The 25,169-nt window shown below is 44.4% G+C and overlaps 1 protein-coding gene across 2 annotated transcripts in view; it reads right to left on the bottom strand.

Annotated features, from left to right (window-relative positions):
* DPH1 (diphthamide biosynthesis 1) overlaps window positions 1-25,169 on the bottom strand; it is a 187,314-nt gene that overhangs the window by 19,741 nt on the left and 142,404 nt on the right. For both annotated transcript variants that reach the window (XM_033922691.1, XM_033922690.1), the window contains exons 7-8: window positions 22,112-22,180; window positions 4,408-4,564 (exon numbers count right to left, since the gene is read on the bottom strand). In XM_033922691.1, the coding sequence (XP_033778582.1) occupies window positions 4,408-4,564; window positions 22,112-22,180 (226 nt within the window). The remainder of the gene's footprint in view (window positions 1-4,407; window positions 4,565-22,111; window positions 22,181-25,169) is intronic.

Here is a 25,169-nt window from a genome sequence, read left to right as displayed (position 1 = left end):
TATGCGAGATTTGATTGTCTCATACATATATGACACACACCCTTTTTATGCAAAAAGTAATGGCCACTCATTATGAAATACAATCCTCTTGTGCAAATTAAAACAAATCTACTATGTTTTCTACTGCCATTACTACTACATCTACTCTCTTGTTATCTGTGAGAAAAATCAACAGGACCGGGTTGTATAGTGAAAATGTTAATTTTTATCTGACCCTCATGGATCCCAGCTTAAGAATCCCTGATGTAGAGCTTTCTATGCCTCAATACCTATGTCAGACAGCCAAAGAGTGCTCCGTGCCTCTTGTTATTATTCCTAGCCAAATGCCTAAATGTACTGTTTTGCACTAAAACTTAACTGTCAAGCACTCAATCATGCCTCAAGCTTTCATAGATTATTTCTCAGGGGTGTCCACTCTGTTGTGGATCTTAGTGCCAACTACAAAAAGATAAATGTTCCCTTCCAACTCAGGTTTGGGAAACTTTTGGGGCTTAAGGGCCACACTGATGACCTTGTCTATGTAGCAGGTCTCACTAATGGGGCAGGGAACTACATAGTGAAGCACTTGGAGTGGAGAATGGCCTGCAGTAGTTACTTTGCTTCAACTGGCCTGTAAATCTACAATTTCCTTCTGGGGACCAGTAGAAGAGATAGTGCTGCAGCTCAGGCCACTTATGCTGTTATGGTCTGCAAGAAGGATGAATGTGGATCACATATAGCCTGCAGGCCTTGATTGCCGAGCCTTGTTCAAATCTGTACATTCTATAGCTCGCATATGTATCTTCAGAACTGGTCACATGGTGACTCTCTGAGGCACTGCATCAATGCTCCCTCTAAGGGTTGGCCAGGTGCCGTGCAAATTTTTGCTCATGTGAGCGACAAGTTCTAAAAAAATTTTTTCATGTGACCCAATAATTTTCCAGATTTGCAAGTATTTTTTTGAACAGCCATGTAAAATCTGTGAGTGTTGCTCCTACAATGTAGAAGCGATTGTTCATGTGGTCTCAAACTGAAACCATATGCAGGGCCACATTTTGGATTTGTAGGTACTTGGAGGGCATCAAAAAATAGTTAATGTCTTATTAAAGAAATGACAATTTTGCATGAGGTAAAACTCTTTATAGTTTATAAATCTTTCCTTTTGGCTAAGTCTTAATAATAATATTGTAATTTATAGCTAAAGAGACATATGATCAAGAAACTTTTATTTTACTTTTCTGATTATGATAAACATACCAAGGACCTCAAAATAGTACCTAGCGGGTCACATGTGGCCCCGGGCCGCAAGTTTGAGACCACTGGCTTAGAGGGAACATAGCACTGCACTAAGGGCCTGATTCTGTATAGAACGCCTGATCTCAGCAGCTGCCTAAGCGGCTTTTGAGAATCACTCATGGGCGTCCTAGACAGAATTGTGTCTGTCTTAATGGACAGATGCCTAACCACTCCGATTCTCTAACCAGTGTCCATGTCACAGGCGCCGTTTAGAGAATCGCGTTGCTGCTGAGCTGATCGTGGCAAAGGAATCTCCCTGACACGATTAGCTCAGCGGCAGCAGCAGGGAACCCCCAACACCCCCCCAAACTGTCAGTGGCAGGAGTGCCCAATTCTTCCTGCCGCTCCCCCTCCTTCCCCGAAGCATCCCCTGACAGGTCATTTTTGGGTGAAATCATGCCCACGCCCAGCCTTAGGTGAGCTTACGCATCCCTATTTATTTATTTAAAAATTTATATACCGCATATTAGCTATGCGGTTTACAAATTACATACACATTATCTTGAGCTCGCTACATCCATAAAAAGACAAACCACAACAAGTGTAACACAGGAAGGCAAAATAGTCGGACACATTTTTAACATATTCTTAAACTTCATCCTACCCACACTGTGTTACTAAATTCCAGGAAAGTATGAACAGACATTGGAAGGTGCCTCCCTGCACCCGCAACAGACGGCCTTGGGTTTTTTTAAAAAAAAAAAAACAACAAAAAACGTGCGTCCTGATTGGTTGGTTAGACAATGGTAAGACTCCACCACTGCCTACAATCAGGATGCCGTTTATAGAATGTGCCCCTAATTGCCCTTCTTTCCTCAAAATGACTGCCATTTACCACCATATTCTGTCATCTATCCCTAACCTGTTCATCAGCTTGGGGCTCAAACCCTGGCTGCTCAGTTTATTTATGAGCTGTCAAACGCTTTGCCAAAGTCCAAATATACCACATACTGTGTAGGACTCTTATCTAATTCTCTAATCACCCAATCAAATAGATTGATTAGTTTTGACTGGCAGGATATTCTTTTGATAAAATCATGCTGCTTTGGATCCTGCAGCCTGCTGGAATCCAAGATACTTCAATGTCCTTTTTATCAGCGGAGACTCCATTAATTTTCTCAATAGGAAGGTAAGACTAACTGGCCTGTAATTTAGCAAGAGACTGGAAGATGAGTCCCTCTCATTACTGAGTAGCATGTGTTTAACAAGAGGCCAAATGATGAGTCCCCGTCCTTGCAGAAACAGATCTCCTCCTGCTCTATGCTGAATAAAAGTTAAGATTCAAGTAAGTGTCCTGCTGTCTGTTTGCATGGCACAGAGAGGGACAAGCAGTCCTTGATCAATGAGCAGAAGCCACATCATTAAAAAGTCACTCCAGAGAAAGGCTAATGGAATTTTAAAAAATGAACCATTTTCATGGAAGGTTTTTCTCCCTGCGCTGTGTGTGCGGTGGAGAAGAGTATGCAACTTCGGCAGTGATTAATTTTATAGAGCATGGCTGGCAGGTCTAATGAATGGCCTGAGAAGAACTGACCCTTAGGGCAAGCATTCCTATAGCAGCGAGAGAAAAACAGATTACAAAAATATCTATTATTTTATTACAGAAACATTGTCAGTGACATTAGAAGAATAATTGGCTATTTTCTTAATTTCAGAAATGGCCTGAGATAAGTTTCTTAGACGGTGCATCTTTTTAATTAGTTGAGCCTCAGTTCCCTCCTCTAGTCCTTTGGTAATCCTGAAGCTCCTCAAGGTCAAACTAGAAAAAACGTTCCATTACTGCAGCCCTGTCTATATCAACAGGAGGTGCTGTCAGGCACAGAGAATGCAAAATAAGTCTGCTATTGTACAAATGTGTATATTCATAAGGAGAAAAGGGAGTGACACAGGATGACTAGGAGAAGGGCAGGATTAAAGCTTAGGCAAACTAAACATGGGCCTAAGACCCAACTATTTAGGAGGGGCCCTCTCAAATGGATAAGTCAAGGCAGATTTTTGCCCTGGTACATTAGCTGCTACCAGAAGAGAATCAGATGGGAGTGGAGGGCACAGAGCCAATGTTGGCTCTGCATACTGTCTCATTCCCTGTTTACTGCCTTCTAGTCAGCAGCAGGAACCATTGAGCAGGGCTTCTTACCTGCTGTTTCCTCCTCTGCCAGTTTTCCTCTGTAGTCAGAATTGCGCAATTACAATGAGGGGTCCAACATACCTACTTGCCTAGGGCCCAACAAAGGGTTAATCCTGCCCTGACTGGGAGGAATAACTGAAAGTTGACAGGCAGGCAAGGTGGAATCATGTCATAATTGGGAAGGTCAGGACAGGGTCTGATTAAAATGCACTTGAGGCATTATCTGTTGATTATGCAGACCCAAAAGTACTAAGAGGTCCTCAGGCTTTGATAAAGTATTTTACATTCATCTCCAAAACCAAAGAAATGAGAGTACTGTCACCTCCTAATACACAGCCCAAGAAATCAGCTTTTGTCTATTTTCCTAATGCAAAATATCAACACAGCTGCAGAGATCTATCATCTCTCCCTCTCCTCCCACTCAGACTCAAAGAGTACCAGTATAGGGGATTAATATCTCTCCAGAACATTTTACGTAAAAGGGAGATTTAATCCTCCAGTTTTGGCCAGTGCTCAAATAGTTTCACACCCCCCAATGATGTGGGCTGGGCTGGAAGGATATTAACACCCCTATATATAGCCTGGGCCTAGTTGCTACACTCACTAGAATGCAGATGATCTCTGGTTTAGATTTGTTGGGCATACTAATAACTCTGAGACTACTGACCACTGGTCCAATCTGTGTTCATTTTTATGTTCTTATATTGTACTCAATCTCACTTAATAAGGCCCAAGAAGGGGCCATCCTCAGCTCATGGCTCGAAGCATTTGTTTGATCTTATCTGAAAGTCCAATTACTGCTCCCTTACAACACACACTACAAGGTGCTATCACTAGGATAGAAGCCCCCACATCACCACCACACTCTCACGGTGCAGACTGTATGACATTGCCTTTGGAAGCCAGCATTAAGGTTCCTTTTAAGACATGAGACAACCTAAAGGAAAACAAGCATTGCAGACACCCTATTTTGTAATTGGCCAGTTGGAAATGTTGAGGCTTACCTGCAGAATTTTAGGTGACCCTTGCCGTCCTAGGGTACCCAAGATGAGTCCCCAAGTCTGAGCATTTGCTGCTTTATTGATGGCAGCTCTCCGTGTTTGGTTCATGGCTTCATGATTGTAAGCTTGCTTGGAGAGAATTTTGCTATATGGGTCATACCTGAAACGAGCAAGAATCTTTCAGTTTCATCAACTTCTTTCCATCTTCATGTTGTCTGTCTTTATTATAATAAATACAGTTGCTAAAAATATATGTTCCTTTGCAGTAAACAAAAGTGTAACATTAAAGAGTAATTATAGAAGACCAGCCAACTTAGGTATGTATTTCACACATATATTATGTCCATTTTCAAAAAAGGGAAAATATGTGCATACTTTCCCTTTGAAAATTGGTGTAACTTACAGTTTATGCAGAAAAAAGAAGAGTAGAGGTGAACTAGACACATTCCAGCAGAAGGGCTTTATTAAAAAAAAAAAAAAAAAAGACCCGACGTAGATCTGCATTTTGGCACAGAAGCACTTGCCTCAGGAGTCAAATCACTGTAAACAAGTATACACTATTCATACAAATGACCCACAGAAACAAGCTGCATCCAAAGAGTGAGTTTATTTAGCATTGATGCTGTTTCTCTGCTGACCTGCTGCCTGTTTAATACTCTTCACTTTGTGTGCTAAATAGACTCTCCATTTTGGATGCAGCTTGTTCTTGTTTCTGCAGTTCATCTGCGCTGAAAATGGGCCTTTTTTAACTAAAGCCTTTGTGCTGGAATTTGGTCTGCCTCTATTCGGCTTTTTTTCTATAACTTATATAAGAACAGCCATACTGGGTCAGACCAATGGTCCATCAGGCCCAGTACCCTGTTTCCACAATGGTCAATCCAGATCACAAGTACCTGGCAGAAACCCAAATAGTAGCAATATTTGATGCTACCGATCCCAGGGCAAGCTTTGGCTTCTCCCATGTCTGTACAAGTTAGGTAGCCTGTTATAAGTAGAAGCTAATTTTGTAACAGGGTGCTTAGGCAAAAAGGCATACTTCTGTTTTAAAAAGGCAGCCTTCCTGTAGTAGTAACATCCTTGTACACCTGGAACGCGCTTCCCGGAGAGGTGATAAGACAGAGTACAATTCTGGGGTTCAAAAAGGGACTGGATGACTTCCTGGAAGCGAAGGGGATAACAGGGTACAGATAGAGGTTTACCTTACAGGACATTGAGCGAACAGGGTATGGACATTTTAGGTTAGGTAGGGAACACTTTCAGGTCATGGACCTGGAGGGCCGCCGCGGGAGCGGACTGCCGGGCACGATGGACCCCTGGTCTGACCTGGCAGAGGCCATGCTTATGTTCTTATGTACATGCGCTGAAAGAAATTGACGTGTATAAAATAAAAGCATTAAGTGCTGTGTGTTCCCAATGCCTAAATTTATACTTAAGATACCCATGGCAATTTTGGAAGTACCCAGCTGATGAAATAAAACTCTTGTACTCTGTGCTGATGTTGGTTATAAAATTACCCACTAGGTGTGGAAACAAGCATGAGTGTCATACTTTAACACAAATTAACATGTGAGAAGAGATAGGTTAAGAAGGGAGGGCTGAGGGTTAAGAAGCACCATGAGCAATATCAAAATGGCTTTCTAATAAGCACCAATTTGTTCTCTTGCCTTGTCAGAAATTTCTATAATCAAACTTCCAGTTTTGTGCAGCAGGTTCTGCAGCTTCATTTTTCAGACTATGGCTCATTTAGTAATAGAGTAAATGACAACAGAAAGACCGCTTGGCCTGTCCTGCTGCCCAGCTATTCTGTCCTACCAAGGGTATCTCCTTTCACACTACTACCTTGGGTACAACAGCATTCAAGATTGGCCAATCAGACCTTAGACTTAGTGGGGATGGGCGGACCCGCTATGCCTAAGGCCTGATTGGTCCAGGCTTCTAGAGCCTGGGCCAATCAGGCCTTAGGCTTCGGCGGGATGGGCCGGGAAGGGGCGGGCCCGCCTCATTTCGACGAGGCGTGCCTGCCGGCTGGACATGCAAGACCCATCTGGCCGTAAGAACAGGTTTGGTGGAGTGGAGGTTTGGGGGTTGTTAGCGCCAGGGGGGGTGCGTCTTCGGGCAGGAGGGATTGGGCACCCTCCTGCCAGCGATCGATATTGTCGGGGGGGGAGATTGGTAATGTCGGGGGGGGGGGCAGTCGGTAGTGTCGGGGGGGGGTGCGTCTTCGGGCAGGAGGGATTGGGCACCCTCCTGCCAGCGATCGGACAGGCCGCGGCCCGCTATACTTATAGCGGCAGAGAGATCCCTTGCCGCGATAAGTATAGCGGCCGCGTCTACTTACAATGTAGACCAGCATTTTGCTGGCCTACATTTTAAGCTTCTCCTCTACTAGGGAGATGCGTAGGGCCGCCTAGGTTCGCCTAAGGCCCTTAGACGAGCTTAGGCTTCTTGCGGATCTCCCTAGGTTCCCGGAGGTGCCTTCAGGCCTGCCTGGGGAGCATTTTTTTTTAAAAAACGTGCATCCCGATTGGCTGATTAGACAGCTGTAGGACGCCTATAGCTGCCTAAAATCGGGACGGCACTTTGGAGAATCAGGGCCTTAGTATCCTTGGTACCTTTTTTGCAAATATGCTGATGAAAGAGCCTCTCTGATAAAACCTAAAAATGGAAGCCTTTGATGCAGCCCCCACTTTATACAGCTAACTGAAAAACAAAGAGCCAATCCATCTTGCTGAAATAATTTTTCAACTTAAGATAATGGAGCAGTACCTAACAAATTCAACAAACGGAGGGAAATGCCCCCATGAGAACAATCCTCTTCCTGGAATGACAGAAGAGAAACTGATTGAGATACAAAGGTGAGACTATCTTAGACAGGAAGGGTGTCACTGGACAAAAGAAGACCCCCATGCTGTGAAAGACAAAATTTGGTTCCCTATACAATAAGGTCTGCAATTCTGAAGTGCACCTTGCTGATCAAATTCCACTACAATCATTACCTTGAAAGAAAGGACTTTCATCAAAGCTTACCAGAGAGGCTTGAAAGGAGCCCCTGCCAGGATGCAAAGAACAAGAGGCAGATCCCATGAGGGAACCAGGGGCTGAAAAAGGGGGTTGTGGCTTGTTTTCACTGAAGAGTGAAGAATGATGGGTGACTTCCTAAACCAGGCTATGATTTCCACCTGAATCTGATCTGAAGAAGGATTACATTCGAAAGCTCATCAAAAAATGCATTGAGTTAGTCCAATAAAAAAGGTATTACCTCATTTCCTTTTTTGTTTTACAGTATTTCTATATATTAACACGGCCAACATACCATTTCACACTTGAATCTAATGAATTCAGTGTTAACCCTTTGACATACCTCTTCTGCAAAAGCATAAAATGGTTAGTATGTCTGCTCTCCCTGTTGGACTTCCATTTTTTTCCTAGTAGCTGTATTTGTTGGTCTTGACGTTTCCCAAGTCACCATTAAATCCATGTGGAGACTATCCCACATGTCTACAATGAGTTGGGTGGCTTCAAGGTGAAGCTCGCATTTCATGGTATCCAGGATATGCCAACTAAGTAAGTCAGTCTTAACAGTTTCCACCCGCTATATGTAGTCAAAAGGAGATTGTGTTCCACTCAAATAATTAACAGAATCACCTCTCATCACTGCTGCACTCCACGTGCCTTTGCCAATTCACATATGCCATTGTGAATGCAAATTACATAAGTATTGCTATACTGGGTGAGAAAAAAGGGTCCATGAAGTCCTGGCAGGATCTCAAAATTAGCAGGAGAGATCATTTTCAACCAGGCACAGACAGCTCGAAGACTTTGGGTGACTTCCACCTTGCTGTACTAGTTCTGCACGCATCCACTATATGCTGGAGGTACAGAATACTGTCAGTGCCTTTTATGCACCATTCTTCTAATCCAGTGTTCTTCAACCACCGGTCCATGGACCGGTGTCGGTCCACAGAAATTTCCTGCCGGTCCACAGGGCCGGCATGTGCATCAGGCCCAAAACTGTGTTCTTCAACTGCTGGTCCATGGTGCGATCGATGCATTGTTAATAAGATTGTTAAAAGGCATATCCCATGCAGGAAAACTTGGGACATCCCTCCTCTTCAGGATCACCGAGCTGTGGAACAGCTTTACTGCCCCTCTTCGGAGTTCGACCTCCCTCCAACGCTTCCAAAAACATTTGAAAACTTAGCTTTTCTCTAAAATGTAACTACTCCCTCCCTCTCCATTATACTAAGTCCCCTCTTTCTTTCTTTTTTTACTAAGCCCTTTTTCTTTCCATTGGAGTTCCTTTCTATATTAATTCCTGTAAACCGTGTCGAGCTCCACTTCTGTGGAGATGATGCGGTATACAAACTTAAGGTTTAGTTTAGTTTAGATTATATTGTGTATATATGAAAAATAGTGTTACAATTAGGGCAGGGTCTGGGGTGGAGATTGGGTAGAGATGGGCAGGGTCTGGCCCACGACGTAGCCCAGTGTTCTTCAACCGCCGGTCTGTGGACCGATGCCGGACCACAAAATAATTATTTTATTTCTGCCGGTCTATAGGTGTAAAAAGGTTGAAGAGCACTGTTCTAATCTATACAGTAATGACATCACTTGAAAGCTGCGGTCCTCTGTGTCTATTTACAGGATGGCAACCTATGTCTGGAGTGATCTGGCAGGATGACAAGAAATGTCAGTTTTTAATTACACTTCTGATGAAGAGGCCACATACTGTATTCAATCAGTTTCATAAGTGTTTGGAAGATTATCAAAATGTCTTCAGTATCAGCCCAGCAACTAAAATGTATGTGGTGCTAAATGCATTTCTGTATTCCATAAAAACAATAACCCTATATAGGTGACACATTAGAAAGAGCTTATATGCCTGCAACAGGGACATCTGTGGCAGCTTGATCTTTTTGCTATATATTAAACTCATTTAGTGTAATCTGTGGTACACCTTCCTCATCCTGTGTGTCATTAAGTTTGCTTTTATAAGCATTTTGGGCCCAATTCTAAAAACAGCGTCCCAATTGTAGGCGGCAGTAGGAGATAGCATCCTATCTCTGTCTAACAGATCAATCGGGGGATGCATGTTTCTTTAAAAAAATATATATATATATCAATGGGGTGAAGGATGCCTACAATGTAGGCGTTATTCGTGCATGTACGGCGATGTCTAGGCAAGACTACGAACGCCTAAGGCCAGCATAGACATGGTTTACGCCGCAAGTGGCCTTAGGCATCTGTAGGCGCAAGTCAGACACCTTAAATGTAGGCCTGTGAAATGCTGGCCTATATTTAAGGCGTCTCTATAAGAAAACAGACGTGATTCTGGACATGGCACCCTCTGGTGATTGACAGTAGGCACCCGTTTTGCAGGCGCCGTTTCCAGAATCAGGCCCTTAATGAATTGCTAACTGCTTTGATGTAACTTGAGACTAGCTAGTCTATCAAATTTCAAATGAAACTAAACTAAACTAAGATCACATTCCAAATTTCGAGTGGCAAGACAGCACAACCAGTGTGGAAATACTTATAACAACTTAAATAGACAGATATATTGTCTGTATGCCTGAGCTCAGACTCCCAAAAGGGGTGAAGTTATCAGTGTGGGCTCCCATTAAGACATCTTATTTGACTATTAACACTTGCTATTTTATGCAATAAGACCTCGTTAACCAATAACTGGGGTAAAATAGCAGGAGCATTAAAAAAAACCTACAGGGAAAAAAGGGTACAAAATAATCACAACACACCCAACACCTTTTTGAATCAAAGCATCTAGGAAAGGGTTTTCAGCTGAACCTAAAACCTTTGATTCAAAGGGTTGTTGGGTGTGTTGTAAAATAACAAAGAGCCCACATTGAAAAAAGTTCACCATAAAAAAAGATGCTATGGGGGAAGTTAAGGAAGAGAAATATGACAGAGGTGCCGTACAGTGAGAGATTAGAGAAACTGGGCTTCTTCTCCCTTAAAAAGAGGAGACTGAGAGGGGACATGATCGAAACATTCACGATAATGAAGGGAATAGACTTAGTAGATAAGGACAGGTTGTTCACCCTCTTCAAGGTAGGGAGAATGAGAGGGCACTCTCTAAAGTTAAAAGGAGATAGATTCCGTACAAACGTAAGGAAGTTCTTCTTCACCCAGAGAGTGGTAGAAACCTGGAACGCTCTTCCGGAGGCTGTTATAGGGGAAAACACCCTCCAGGGATTCAAGACAAAGTTAGACAAGTTCCTGCTGAAACAGAATGTACGCAGGTAAGGCTAGTCTCAGTTAGGGCACTGGTCTTTGACCTAAGGGCCGCGGCAGGAGCAGACTGCCAGGCACGATGGACCACTGGTCTGACCCAACAGTGACAATTCTTATGTAAAAATTGCATTAAAAAAAAAAAAACAGTTTGAAAAGGAACGTGAAGTAAATAGTGTTCACAGCTGGGAAGAAGCAGATACAGGCAGATGAAAATGAAGATCTGTAGTGATTGATTACATTCAGAAGGCTGATGCATACAAGGAGGCAATGCCATCAGCCACACTGTCGCATAAGGTCTTCTCGTTTCTTTTATCCAAACTGTCATAGAAGCTTCACTTCAAATCTACACAAATTTCCCCGGCTGAGCTAACAGGTGTTAAATTTCCCTTCACCACAATTATTGCGGTATGGGGGCAGAATACCGAAGAATCCCCTGCAACTTATGCACCTCACTCATCTATGCATTTGTCCTCTTCACGTTAGTCAGGCACTCTTTGGACTTGGTGGCTTAGACTGAGAGCCACACGGTAATGAAAACTCTAAAAAGGGAGGCTGTAAAATAATCTACCATTTGAGATATGGGCTAAACTCAGGGAAGGGGTTAATGCATTAAAGTGCACTCATATTTTGCACAGGGTCATGTAGTAAGATTTATGGATGACTAATCAGTTACATAAACAACTTACGTGTCTGTCTTAGATTAAGGGAACCATAATCTCCTTACCCAAGGTTCGTTATTTTGCCAGTTTATACTAAGAAGCATAGAGACCCAGGCTATGAGAAATACTTTATTAGAAATATAAAAATATAATTCATAAGCCAGTAGCAAATAATGATTATTGTTCACAAAATATCCAAATACATATATGAAACTCAGTACATAATTATCACACCACACTTGCTAGATAAATGAGTAAAACTAATTCTTATACTCTAAACAATTTTTTGTAATAATAATAATTCCTGATTAGCAGCAACTAAAAATATAGCTTATCACCCCGAGTAACTTTACATCTCCTTATCCCGAACCACAATAGAATTATTTTATCTTAACCCAGCTGATAAGATAGATAAGTTCCTTATCTCACTATCCGATTAGGCCGTAGCACAGAATCAGGTGAAAGGGAAGACGTCTTCTACTCAGTACTGAAGATAAGAATTCTCTTGGTACAGGAACAAGAGTCCGTTAGTCACTGGAACAACTATAAATTAGGTTGGCAGCAAAGGTTTCCTTTATGTGATGGATCCAGATGTATAAAAGTCCGGTTTCTCTCTCTCAGGCTGTCACAAGAGGTAACTTTTCAGGTCCTAATTATTATAGAAGATGTGCAGAGAACACCTATGATAAGATGCAAGTTCCCTCACATCCTAGCACAGACTAACTAATAATTAGGCACATTCCACTTGATTCATCAGATGACCTCTTCGGACCAATCCAGAAACAGGACTTAGATGAATAGCCTTTCTGTATAGAGTCTCGTATAGGCTGTGAAACAGAAGCGCCTTCGTTAGATAAGAACAGCATAAGAGCCATGCCTCCCCCAAGATTCACAAAGGCTGAGCATGTAGGCATAGCTGGATGTCCTTGACTAGAATACACTTCTGGTACATACCCAGAATGCATCAGGCAGAAACAGCAAAGATGTATTCTTCTTTCTCTTCTTGCAAGTTTTAGGCTGGAATGATTTCTTGCAAACAATGGTTCAGGCTTGATGATGTCAGAGAGGCCTAACCTTCAGGTGTGAATAAGGAAACACCCCTACAGTCAGCACAACTTTAGCGCAGAATTTTGTAAACGCATAATGCGGAAAGGAGTTTTGTGCATAAGATAAACCTGTGCAAAGTCTTGCCTTAGACATTAGTGCACATCATCCAGGGATAGTATTTTCCATTGTATTGGGTCCAGGGAATGGAATAATCTCCCTGAGTACCGTATTTTCGCGGATATAACGCGCACCTGTGTAAAACGCGCACAGGGGTATAGCGCGCAGAAATCACGATGATATGTACCAAAACTTTTCTATACCGCGCTCAGGCATATAACGCGCATGATGCCCGACGCTCCTTTCGCCCGCCCTGACTTTCCGTGCGCTGTCCCGACTCTCCGTTCACCCCCCCTGACTTCCGTGCACTGTCCCCCCTTGAAGTCCTGTCCCCCCTTGAAGGTCTGTCCCCATCCTGAAAGCCTGATGCCCCCCCCCGACGTCCGATACATCCCCCCCCCGGCAGCACCACTCGCACCCTCACCCTGAAGGACCGCCGACTCCCCAATAATATCGGGCCAGGAGGGAGCCCAAACCCTCCTGGCCACGGCGACCCCCTAACCCCACCCCGCACTACATTACGGGCAGGAGGGATCCCAGGCCCTCCTGCCCTCGACGCAAACCCCCTCCCCCCAACGACCGCCCCCCCCAAGAACCTCCGCCCGTCCCCCAGCCGACCCGCGACCCCCCTGGCCGACCCCCACGACACCCCCACCCGCCTTCCCCGTACCTTTGTGTAGTTGGGCCAGAAGGGAGCCCAAACCCTCCTGGCCACGGCGACCCCCTAACCCCACCCCGCACTACATTACGGGCAGGAGGGATCCCAGGCCCTCCTGCCCTCGACGCAAACCCACCCCCCCCCCCAACGACCCCCCCCCCCAAGAACCTCCGCCCGTCCCCCAGCCGACCCGCGACCCCCCTGGCCGACCCCCACGACCCCCCCACCCCCCTTCCCCGTACCTTTGGAAGTTGGCCGGACAGACGGGAGCCAAACCCGCCTGTCCGGCAGGCAGCCAACGAAGGAATGAGGCCGGATTGGCCCATCCATCCTAAAGCTCCGCCTACTGGTGGGGCCTAAGGCGCGTGGGCCAATCAGAATAGGCCCTGGAGCCTTAGGTCCCACCTGGGGGCGCGGCCTGAGGCACATGGGCCAAACCCGACCATGTGTCTCAGGCCGCGCCCCCAGGTGGGACCTAAGGCTCCAGGGCCTATTCTGATTGGCCCACGCGCCTTAGGCCCCACCAGTAGGCGGAGCTTTAGGACGGATGGGCCAATCCGGCCTCATTCCTTCGTTGGCTGCCTGCCGGACAGGCGGATTTGGCTCCCGTCTGTCCGGCCAACTTCCAAAGGTACGGGGAAGGGGGGTGGGGGGGTCGTGGGGGTCGGCCAGGGGGGTCGCGGGTCGGCTGGGGGACGGGCGGAGGTTCTTGGGGGGGGCGGTCGTTGGGGGGGGGAGGTGGGTTTGCGTCGAGGGCAGGAGGGCCTGGGATCCCTCCTGCCCGTAATGTAGTGCGGGGTGGGGTTAGGGGGTCGCCGTGGCCAGGAGGGTTTGGGCTCCCTTCTGGCCCAACTACACAAAGGTACGGGGAAGGCGGGTGGGGGTGTCATGGGGGTCGGCCAGGGGGGTCGCGGGTCGGCTGGGGGACGGGCGGAGGTTCTTGGGGGGGCGGTCGTTGGGGGGAGGGGGTTTGCGTCGAGGGCAGGAGGGCCTGGGATCCCTCCTGCCCGTAATGTAGTGCGGGGTGGGGGTAGGGGGTCGCCGTGGCCAGGAGGGTTTGGGCTCCCTCCTGGCCCGATATTGTCGGGAAGTCGGCGGTCCTTCGGGGGGGGGGGGATGTATCGGACGTCGGGGAGTCGGCCGGGCAAGAGGGCTTGGGCTCCCTCTTGCTCCGATCGTGGATGCGGGTGCGGGTGGGAGCGCGTGCGAGCGGTCGTTCGGGGTGGGGGTGCGAGCGGTCCTGCTGGGGGGGTGAATCGGGCGTCGGGCGGGGTGGGAACTATGTTTAAAAACTTTTCTATACCGCGCTCAGGCATATAACGCGCGAGGGGTATGCGCGGTAGGTAAAATCGCGTATAACGCGCGCGTTATATCCGCAAAAATACGGTATATTCGTCAACAACAATTTCAAGAAATTACTCAAAAGGCACTTGTTCTGTCAGATAAAATACAGGGTTTGAGATTGTTTAAATGAGGAAGAGTGGAGATTGTTGTTTGCAGGGTGCTGGTCACTGATGCATTTTACTGTCTGGCCAGTGTTCCCTCTAAGCTGCGCTGGCGTGCGCAGGCGCACAAAATATTGCCTCGCAGCGCACAATGTCACGTCACAGCGCACGGCGTACGGAGATGGCAGGCCGCGGCGAGAGGAGAATCGGGCGAGTTGGCGCTGGCGCCCGATATTTTTAGCGCACGGGGAAAAAATTTTGCTCACACCACCCGCCCGCTTAGAGGGAGCACTGGTCTGGACTGTTTTTATTGTTTGTAGAGATGTTTGTCGTTGAAGTGACTTGTTTGTTATATTTAATTTTATATGTAAGTGTGTAACTCGCCCTGGATAAAGGCGGGGATAAATAAATAAAACAAACAAACAAATGAAGTAATTAGCTATTCTACACCAATACAGAGAAGTGTGCAGAAAGACCAAAGCAGTGTCCCGCAAACTTTTTTTTTTTATAGCTCCAACACACTAATGGAGCAAATGGTTTTCTGTGGCAGACATAAGAGGACATGTGGCTCCACCATGCTCCACCCACAACTCTGCCCCTACACAAACTTTGTTTCATCTTCCCTGCGCCCAGAGCCACATCTAGAGGGCCTCCGAGAATGCACGGATGTTGACGCAATGATGTCGCATGCATGTGCACGTGTGTGTGTGATGCCATCATGTCGACGTCCACGCATGCTCGGAGGCCCTCTGGACATGGCCCCGAGATCGGGGAAGACGAGATGAGGTTTGTGTGGGGGCGGAGAGGAGGCAAGGCACCAGCAGTGACAGACTCGTGCCATTTTTTCTTAGATCCCTGGCGGCATACCCAGAATCTTGCCACGGCACACAGTTCATGATAAACTGGATTAAGACTGAGCACAATACCCGGGCTTTAATGCCAAGTCTGAGGAGGCCCAGAAGGGTTAGCTCGCTCTTCTGCAGTAAACTCTGTGAGGATTTACTTGGGGTTTTTTTTTCCTGCAAGCACATGGGACACACCAACCTTTTTCATGGTCTCCATAAAGAGCATGAACAGAAAAAAAAATAAAAATAAAAGACAGAACCAGGGAGGTAATGATTCTGTGCTAAGGGCAACTACTGTGTCCCTTATGTGATGATTTGGTGTAGGATGGGCTGGAGAGGGCATCAATGGGAACTCCACTAACTTGGAACATGAGGATGTTACTGGCCAGACTTTATGGTAGATATCCTGCAAACAGGAAGGTTGGCTAGGCTGGAGTGAGCTTGAACGGCAATTTCAGCATTTGGAACCTAGGACAATACCAGACTTTACAGTCTAAGGCCCAGAAGCATCAAAGAAGAGACAAGTTAATCTAATCAAGTATTTTTTAATGGATATAACTTATGGGCAGACTGGATGGACCGTTCAGGTCTTCATCTGCCATCATTTACTATGTTACAGTTATGCACAGAATTTTCTGATATCTAAGCCTATGCTCAAGCTGTTCTTTGGCGTTCGTCTCAAAACAGGTTTTAGTTTGTTTTGTGGTTTTATTTGATTCCCTTCCAACCTGGGACCCCTGAAGAAGGCGTGTACTGAAACACGGACCGTGTTGGGTCCCGTGGTTTTGTTTTTAAGGTGTTGTTTTTAACCGCAATCAATTCAATAAATTTTGCCTGCAGTTTTTCTTGTTTTGTCTTCGACCCTTTTACTGCAGACCCTGTTGGTTCTTCCTTTTTTTGTTTGCCCAGAATTGAGCAGAAAACAGCTTTATTGGCATACATCTGCACATGTACTGGAATGCTAATCAGGCACTGCAAAAATTTTAATGCATGCATATAGCAGCATTTCAGCACCTGCACAGGTGTACATTTTACTGTTCAGCTATACGCATGGCACTAGCTGCCCTTAAGTGTCTGATGTGTTCACCATGATTAGTGCATACGTTTGCACAGTCCTATTTGCAAATAATTTGATTACTATACTGTCAAACAAAAATTGGGCATTATGCTCTGTTAGGAAGCCATGCGCTAAGTCACCAGAGCATGACTAATGCAAGCTTTCTGCATTGGCTTGTCGATGCCTTGTGAAAAATATTGAAGGCTTATCTTTTACTAGATTTAAAGGTGTGCTAAGCCTCCTGTCTCAAATGCTCTGGGTCCCAATCTTCTCCCCTCTACATGGCACTCTCTGAAAGACTGTAGTGAGTTATGGCACAGTAGGTAACACATATAATGTAATGTAATGATGTAGGCAGGACTGTGTGTAGTCCTCCAAAGATGGATTAGGGGCCTTGGGATTACAATCTCTCAGGCTTTTTACAAAATATTCCAGTTATTTTTCTGAAATGTATCATTCTTGGGATCCTGCATATTATTTATAGAGAAATCTTTGGGATTTGTGGTTTGATTTGATCAAAAGAGAATTTTAATCACATTGCAGGCGGGTTTTGGCATCCCTTGCAGAGCTATAAAACTGCCTCTCTTCCCACTACAGTAAGAGATGAGCTGCTGTAGCATGTCCTGGTATTAGGACGGTGCTTGGCCCGCTCTTCTCTAGACTTCATCTATGCTCACAGCTTCTTCCTCATTATAGTTTATTGCCTCTGCCTTCAGAGCGTTTAACAGCAGGCACTAGAAGCGCTTTCACAGGATGGCACTTGTCAAAATGTTTCTTTTCTGTTCCAGTAAATGGCTTCCACGTCTCTCATCAGCCACACTCCTTCTGTCCCACATCTATCCTCTGTTTTCCCACTTCCCCCTGGAGCAACCTATATTCAGCTTTGCTTTCTCCTGCAGTATCCTTCCTCGCAGTAGGGGGGCAAGGGGCAGGTGGGAAAGAAGGGTGAGGAGACAGTAGATGAACTCATAATAAGGCTGTCTGGAAAAGACGAGTAGTTGGTGAGAGACTCAGGCTGATGTTGGAACAGGCAGAAACATCAGAGACTGCACAGGCACATTGCATCAAGATTAGAGAATTTTTCCTGGTCCCCGCAGAAACTTATTTTCCCATCCTGTCTCCTCGAGTTCTTTTCCTATCCCTGCCCCATTCCTGGAAGCTCCATCCTCATCTGCACAAGCCTCAAACACTTTAAAATCAGAAGTAGAAACATTCTAGAGCTCAGATTGTGATGTCATAATGCCTCATTCCACCAATGCCTAAGCTCCGTCCTCATCTGCACAAGCCTCAAACACTTTAAAATCAGAAGTAGCAACATTCTAGAGCTAATTGTGATGTCATAATGCCTCATTCCACCAATGCCTAAGCTCTGTCCTCATCTGCACAAGCCTCAAACCCTTTAAAATCATAAGTAGCAACATTCTAGAGCTCAGATTGTGATGTCATAATGCCTCATTCCAGCAATGCCTAAGCTCTGTCCTCATCTGCAGAAGCCTCAAACACTTTAAAATCTTAAGTGTTCCAGGCTTGTGTGGTTAAGGCTGAACTTACAGGAATGGGACAGGGGCATGAACAAAACTCGCGGGGTCGGGATGGGGAAATTGAGTTCCTGTGGGGACAAATTTGTTCCTGTGTCATTCTCTAATCAAGATCTCACATGTTGGTTATAGGAAACAAGAAATCAACAGTGGCTATAAGAACTCTTCAGACCTTCCTCAAATATAATCTATTCAAAACATCAACTGGGAGGTCCCAAAACGTTTTCAAAATGAATTATATCTTATTTTCTCACGGACCTCAGTGATACCGTCTGCATGCCACTAGACTTTTAGAACATGCAGAACAATGGCACCCCTAATCGTCATTGGTCCCTTGTAATTTTTATCATTTTTCATAAATAGTTTATTTATAATTTATATTTTTAAATGTATCAGTACTTATCTTTAGCTACGCGGGTGGGGGTAAGCAAAGCACTCCGACGTAGGCTACATTTCGCCCCGCAGGGCTGTATCAAGGAAATCCCCCTCAAATCAACCAGCTCATGCTCCCCGCGTTTATGAAAAATGATAAAAATTACAAGGGACCAATGACGATTAGGGGTGCCATTGTTCTGCATGTTCTAAAAGTCTAGTGGCATGCAGACGGTACCACTGAGGTCCGTGAGAAAATAAGATATAATTCATTTTGAAAACATTTTGGGACCTCCCGGTTATAGGAAACAGGCTTTTTCACTCAGATACGATCTATATCCTAAACTTACTTGCTCCACTTCATCACTGACGCTGAAACCGTGGATTGAAGACAAAGTTTTATTTTATTTTTCTTTCCAGCTTATGATTTATCTTTAATCTTATCTATTGTTTTGCCTTTTGTCTTTGTTTTGTTCTATTTCTATCATTTAAATTTCTCCAGAATTCTACTGTTCAACGGCTCCCCCTTCTGCTTCTATTCCTTTCTCTCCTCTCTTCTACCTTCCAAAGTATTTAGATCAATGCTGTCTTGTTAAAATGTTTATTTTATTTTTATTTTTCCTCTAACTCTACTTTTCACTTCTCTATTACCCTCCAGGTACTTTAGTTAGATTGTGAGCCTTCGGGACAGTAAGGGAATTTTTCAAGTACCTTTCTTATTTCTAATCTTAATGTATATTTTCTGTAAACCGCTTAGAACCTAACGGATGTAGCGGTATATAAGAAATAAATTACATTACATTACATTACATATATGTTCTGGTACAAGTGCCATAGTATGGGGGTAACATTTTCACTCTAAAACATTTTGTTTATGAATGCAAACAATTCTTCAGGCTGTCAGTAAAGCATATGGTTAAGTCTTTGAATTGTTCACAGAACAAAGACAGCAGTAGTGCAAATGTACCTCCTCTAAACACATTCACACAGAAGACAGAAAGAATGGGCGGCAGCAGTTCAAGCTTCCCTCAAATATATACGCACACACTGTCCTACCAAGGACTAGGGACGGCACAAGCAACAACAGTTCAAGCTTCATACCACCCCCATTCCCACCTCATTGCAGATATAGCAGAGTTAAATTAACTTAAACTCCTGGAAGTACCACCCTTCAATGATATCCGAACCATTTACAAGCCAAAAGAGGTACGCCCATAAAAGTTCCCAAAATACCATTTGAAACTGCACAAAGGCAGAAAGTTACAACCGAGCAGACAATTACCCATTTAAAACAACTCTTAGCGTAATTTTTTGGCGTTTAAAATTGTGTATGTTTTTGTCTAGTCTATTGTGAGTGTGCACTAGAGGTCCTGGGTTCAATGCCCTCAGAGGACTAGTGGGAAGTGAAATTAATGAAACTGATAGCCAACAGTGGTTGCTTAAAAAATATATTGTATAGAAACAGGCTTAATATTACAGAAATGCAATGCTTAGAAGAAAGATACAAAAAGATATTCTATTATGTAGCTACTTCTGTGCTCTTGTGAATAAGAGAGAAAAGACAGGTTTTCCTTTGTGTCTCTGGATAGGTGGGGTGATGTGTGGGGGAAGAGAGGGAAATAAGAGAGAGGGAAAATTTGTGTGTGAAGCTGAGGATAGAAAGAAAGAGGGTGTGGAAAAGCAGGCAAGAAGTTTTATCTGAATGTTGTGTGAGCGCCTGCAGGGGGTTAAGGTGCATGAGGTGTGAAAAAGTTGGAGGAGAAGAGAAAGGCCAGGATTCACTAACCTGCCCGATCCGGGCAGGTCCGATGAATTCAGCAAACTCCAACATGCAGATGAGGGCGATCGGAGGAACTCTCCCATCTGCAGGCGTGGATCGTGCTATAGTGATCCCCGTGCATGCGCAGACCATCTGTAGATGGTCTGAGCATGCGCGGGACCTCCAGGCCGTCAGAGTTGGGGTTTTTTTTCCCCCTTCTTCTATTTTTTTACACTGAGCGCAGCCAGGGAACTTGAAAAGTGCTGGACCTCAGGGCCGGCATAGATTTTTTAAAATAGGCAATCGAGGATCTTTTGGGAGCCCATGGTTTTAACCCGTTTAAGCCCGCGAGTTAAAACCATGGGCTTGCAGTGCTTGGAAGGGTGGGAGAGTTGGGGCAGGCAGGCAGGGTGTTCAGGTTCGGGGCTAGAAGGCAGGCGTGTTCAGGCCAGGCAGGCAGGCACGTTCGGGGCTGCAGAAGGCAGGGCAGTTGCAAAGGGCTTCAGCGACTGGTCCTCAGAAGTTGCTTTTTTTTGATCGGCAGCCCAGTTGGTGTTGCAGGGTTTTGTTTAGTGAATCGCGTCCCTGCCTACTTTGCATGCCGTTGCCCTCATTTGCATGCGCGGATCGGAGGATGGTCAGCAGACAGATAAGTGAATCGGGCCAGGGTCGCTAAGGGGTCGCAAACCGATCGGTATACGATCGGTTTGCTTTGTGAATCTAGCCCAAAGAGAGAGAAACAGGGGCGAGGGTCTGTCCCTCATAGATTTGAGTTTCTGTTATTTTCTATTATCTTTCTGTGACAATGGCTCTTGATTGACCATAAATATCTGTCTTTCACAGCTTTAACGACAATCACTTTTACCAACCTGATGCACAAATGGCTCACCGTGAGTTTTTCCCCTCGACCACTCATTTTCTGATCCGGCCACGCAAATTAGCTAAAACCCCATGCAAAGTAGCCAAGTGATTGATGCAGTAACAATGCTTGGCTATGCAAAAAACCCCCCAAAACAACCCACTAGGGGTTTTAGCTATCAGAAAAAACTGACATGTACCACTGCACCACCAACCATCTCCTACCCTCCCCCCCCAAAAAAAGGCAGGAGGGATGCCCACTCCCTCCTGCCATCGAGAAGGGGAAGGCCCATCACTTTCCATGAGCGATTGATCTGTTGGGTTTGCATGCAAATGATTTGCACCTCCATGCAAACTTGTAGTGTATCGATTGCTCGGCCAGAATCAGTCAGAGAATCGGCCAACAGCGATCCAGTTGGTATTACTGACTGACTTTAGTACATCTAGCCCTAAGTAGGAAGTTTTGAATAGCTGGGAACCTTTCTTGGGGTGGTTAACAAATTAGGGTAAGAAGTACATTACATAAGATGAAGAGGGCACTGAAGGAGGGAGACAGTCGATAAGAGGGGTTTCAAAACAAAAATGTACCGAGTAAACGTGGGTTCCTAACAATGTACAAGCAAATAAGATATGGCGAATCATATTTAAACATAAAAACTCCAGAGATACATAAATCCCCACTTCTTAACAGTAATCACATACAATGGCCAACAGCCTACTGAAATCCAAATACGCATGCTGCCCCATCATAGAAGAGTATTTCAGTTCAGAACAGGGGCAGAACTGACAGCAGAAGTTTAAGCTTCCACTTGGGAGGAATAACTCAAGCAGCAGCAGTGGCAGATTCCCACACACACACAGCTAGATATAGAGAGATATATATACATATCTCACTATACATCAAGTACAGCATAGACAGTACATCCACAGGTAATGAACAGCACAGGCAGGAACAGTGTAAGCTTCCCACACACAACGGTGACATTGTGTCTTTTCCCTGGTTCTGAGTGCGCTTTCTTCAGGAACTGCAATCAAGTTCTTAATTCCTATCTAGGACAACCTTTACCAAAAGCTCTCTGTAGAGATTGTTTTTACAATACCTGTATGCTTGGATCCCAGGGTTTGCAATCATGATTGATTCCAAGTGAAAGTGGCCATCCCCTAGATATCTGCAGAGAACACAGAAGAAAAGATCACATGCTTAACAAAAGAGCCTTCTCCTTCATTTTCTGCCAGCTCCATGCTGGGACTCTTCTCATAGCTCCGCCAGCTATGGCTATGAAAATAGTTCCAACGCTCCTTTGGCTGTTACGGCATTGTTTGTTGGTTATAGTTGACACTCCCTATGCCATTAGTATACTAGGAGTTTCCTATAGTTTAACATGCCCTATGCTGTTAGGATGGGAACCATGGATTGGTCAAAGAGCTAAAATATGTCCAAATTAAGGGCTAGTCTTGATATCATACAATACTAGGCTCAAGCATACAGGTGCATTGCTTTGGGAGAATCTCTTCATAAAGATGGTTAATAAATCTCAAAAAATAAAATAAATAAACTTCAATATCCAGGTTTTAATGATATTTTTGAAAGGTGCTCATATCATATAAGTGGCCAACTTCACTGTACCAGTTTACCTCTCATGTACATAATACTGTGCAAAATTCTTTAAAAAATTTCATAATCATTTTTCTCGTGTCCTCATTTATTCTAATATATATTTATTTTGTACAAAAAATTCTTATACTTAGATCTCAAATCTTCAAAAGGGTATAGCCATCTAACTTATGTAATCTATCTAATGTAGGCTCTGTTTCAACATTCATTTACCTCAAATCATTGGGGGTGGGGGGCTTTTTAACAAAGATGCTAAATTCTGAGCTGCCCATAGGAATAGAACTGGCGACTTGGCATCTGGCAGCGCAGCTGAGTAAAAGGACCTGCATGTGCTCAGACTGGTAACCCCATCCCATGGCTACTTTGCTTTTCTTAGTACTTACTTTCAAAAAGAAGTCTAAAAAAAAAAGAGCCTAGGTCTTCCTACCCAAGTGGAGCAAACACTTCAGAGACTGAGGATCTTGATGGTAGAACTGAGGTGGGAGCCTGCCATTTATGTTTCCCATCATTTTATTATGGGCTTTTCCCTTAGCTTATATATAATCTTATTTGCTGTTCCATATTTTCTTCAGTAACAATTTACATCTATGTATCTTTAATTTCCATTAATTTAACTTAGGGCTCCTTTTACTAAGCTGCGCTAGCATTTTTAGCGTGCGCTATTCAAAAATTACTAACGCCAGCTCCATGGAGGTGTTAGCGTGTAGTGCGCGCTAAAAACGCTAGCGCAGTGGGGTTGGGGGTGTTGCTTTGGATCGTGGAGGACATCAGAGTCCAGTCCTCCGCGGTTGTTGGTTGAAATTGTAAACCTTGTTTTCTGCTATTGTTGTACCTGCTGTTGTCACTGCTTAATAAAAAAGATTTAAATATAAAAACGCTAGCGCAGCTTAGTAAAAAGAGCCTTTAATTTTCTATTTAAAAAATGACCACTTAAGTATCATCATTTTCAAGTTTATCTTTTGTGTATTACTCAAAAAAAGTCATTTTTTTCTACATCACTGTTTAGTCTTGTGGACTGTTCAGAGTTGATCTTGGTAAGATATATAGCAGGATCACTGAAATGTGTCCTCCACCATGACCCTGCTCTTAGATTGACACTAAACAGGAAGATTTCCCTCTCAAATTTGAAGGTAAGTACATGGGACCCTGCTATCAGAATCACAGGAGCTTCTTTCCGGGTAGCAGGAATGGCTATGGCTACCCAAAAGGGGTACAGCATCTTAGATAACCAGTTATGTCACCTGCTAATGATCTGCAGTTTTAACCCACAAGCTGGCTAGGCTTGAAAAGTAAAGGGTAAGAGTAAAGGGTCATGGATTTGATTTGCCGTCTTTCCGAGGGTACAACCAAAGTGGTTGAAGTAAGAAAGATGTAGGGAATTACAGGCTGCTAAGTCTGACTTCAGTGGTAAACAAATTAATGGAAACGCTTTTAAAACAGAGAATGGCGGAAATCTGATGGATAACAGGACCGGAGGCAACATGGATTCAATAGAGGTAGGTCTTGTCAGACAAATCTGATCAATTTCTTTGACTGGGTGACCAGAGAACTGGATAGAGGGAGTGTGCTAGATGTGGTGTATTAAACTTGCATAAACGTTAATGTCATACATAAATAAGCTGACAACAAATACGTAATGAAACATCAATAGTAGAGTATAAACAATATTGCTAAGTGTGACATGCAAACACGTTGAAATAAATATGAACAGATTGCTGCTATGGAGCTATTTTGTAATTACTAGGTTGTAATTGCTGCTATTGTGTACGTGTGAAGGATGAGTGGGGTCAGTGAATGAGTAGTATGAGTGACACTTGGAGGTTCACTTAGGGAGGTATTTATAGTATTACTAGCTGATGCCCCGGCGTTGCACGGGTATTTAATTATAGCAATAACACTGTAAATGGATTCAAATAAAGATACTTTATAGTGGTGAATGAAAGTATTTTTTTACAGCTTAATAAAAAGTACAATATTCAAATAATAATGTGAAATATTTGACAAAATGAATACAATACAACTAACGCAAAACGTGATTATAAACAACAATTTTAGTTTCACCTCCTGGAGCAAGAACATATAAATTCTTAGGTGAACCCACCCTTGAGCAAGCAACATAGAGTTGTGGGCCGCGAGACCCCCAGAACATATCAACCCAGGTAGTGAGGGATCAGCATACCAAGTTTCGTTCAAATCGGTGAAGCCGTTTTTGAATTAATGTGAGAATGGCAGCTTTTTACATATTTTCCATTGACATGAATGGGTGAAATCTGATTTTCTGTTTGTAGCTCCGCCAACGTGTGGAGGGCCGCAAGACCCCCAGAACATATCACCCCAGGTAGTGAGGGATCTGCATACCAAGTTTCGTTCAAATCAGTCAAGCCGTTTGTGAATTACTGTGAGAATGGCAGCTTTTTACATTTTTTCCATTGACATGAATGGGTGAAATCTGATTTTCTGTTTGTAGCTCCGCCCACGTGTGCAGGTGGGCCGCGAGACCCCCAGAACATATCACCCCAGGTAGTGAGGGATCTGCATACCAA

The sequence above is a fragment of the Geotrypetes seraphini genome, chromosome 15 (genome assembly GCF_902459505.1).
Source record: "Geotrypetes seraphini chromosome 15, aGeoSer1.1, whole genome shotgun sequence".
Taxonomy (NCBI): domain Eukaryota; kingdom Metazoa; phylum Chordata; class Amphibia; order Gymnophiona; family Dermophiidae; genus Geotrypetes; species Geotrypetes seraphini.
Note: the sequence above shows the minus strand (reverse complement) of the source record. Positions and strands in the feature narration are given on the sequence as shown.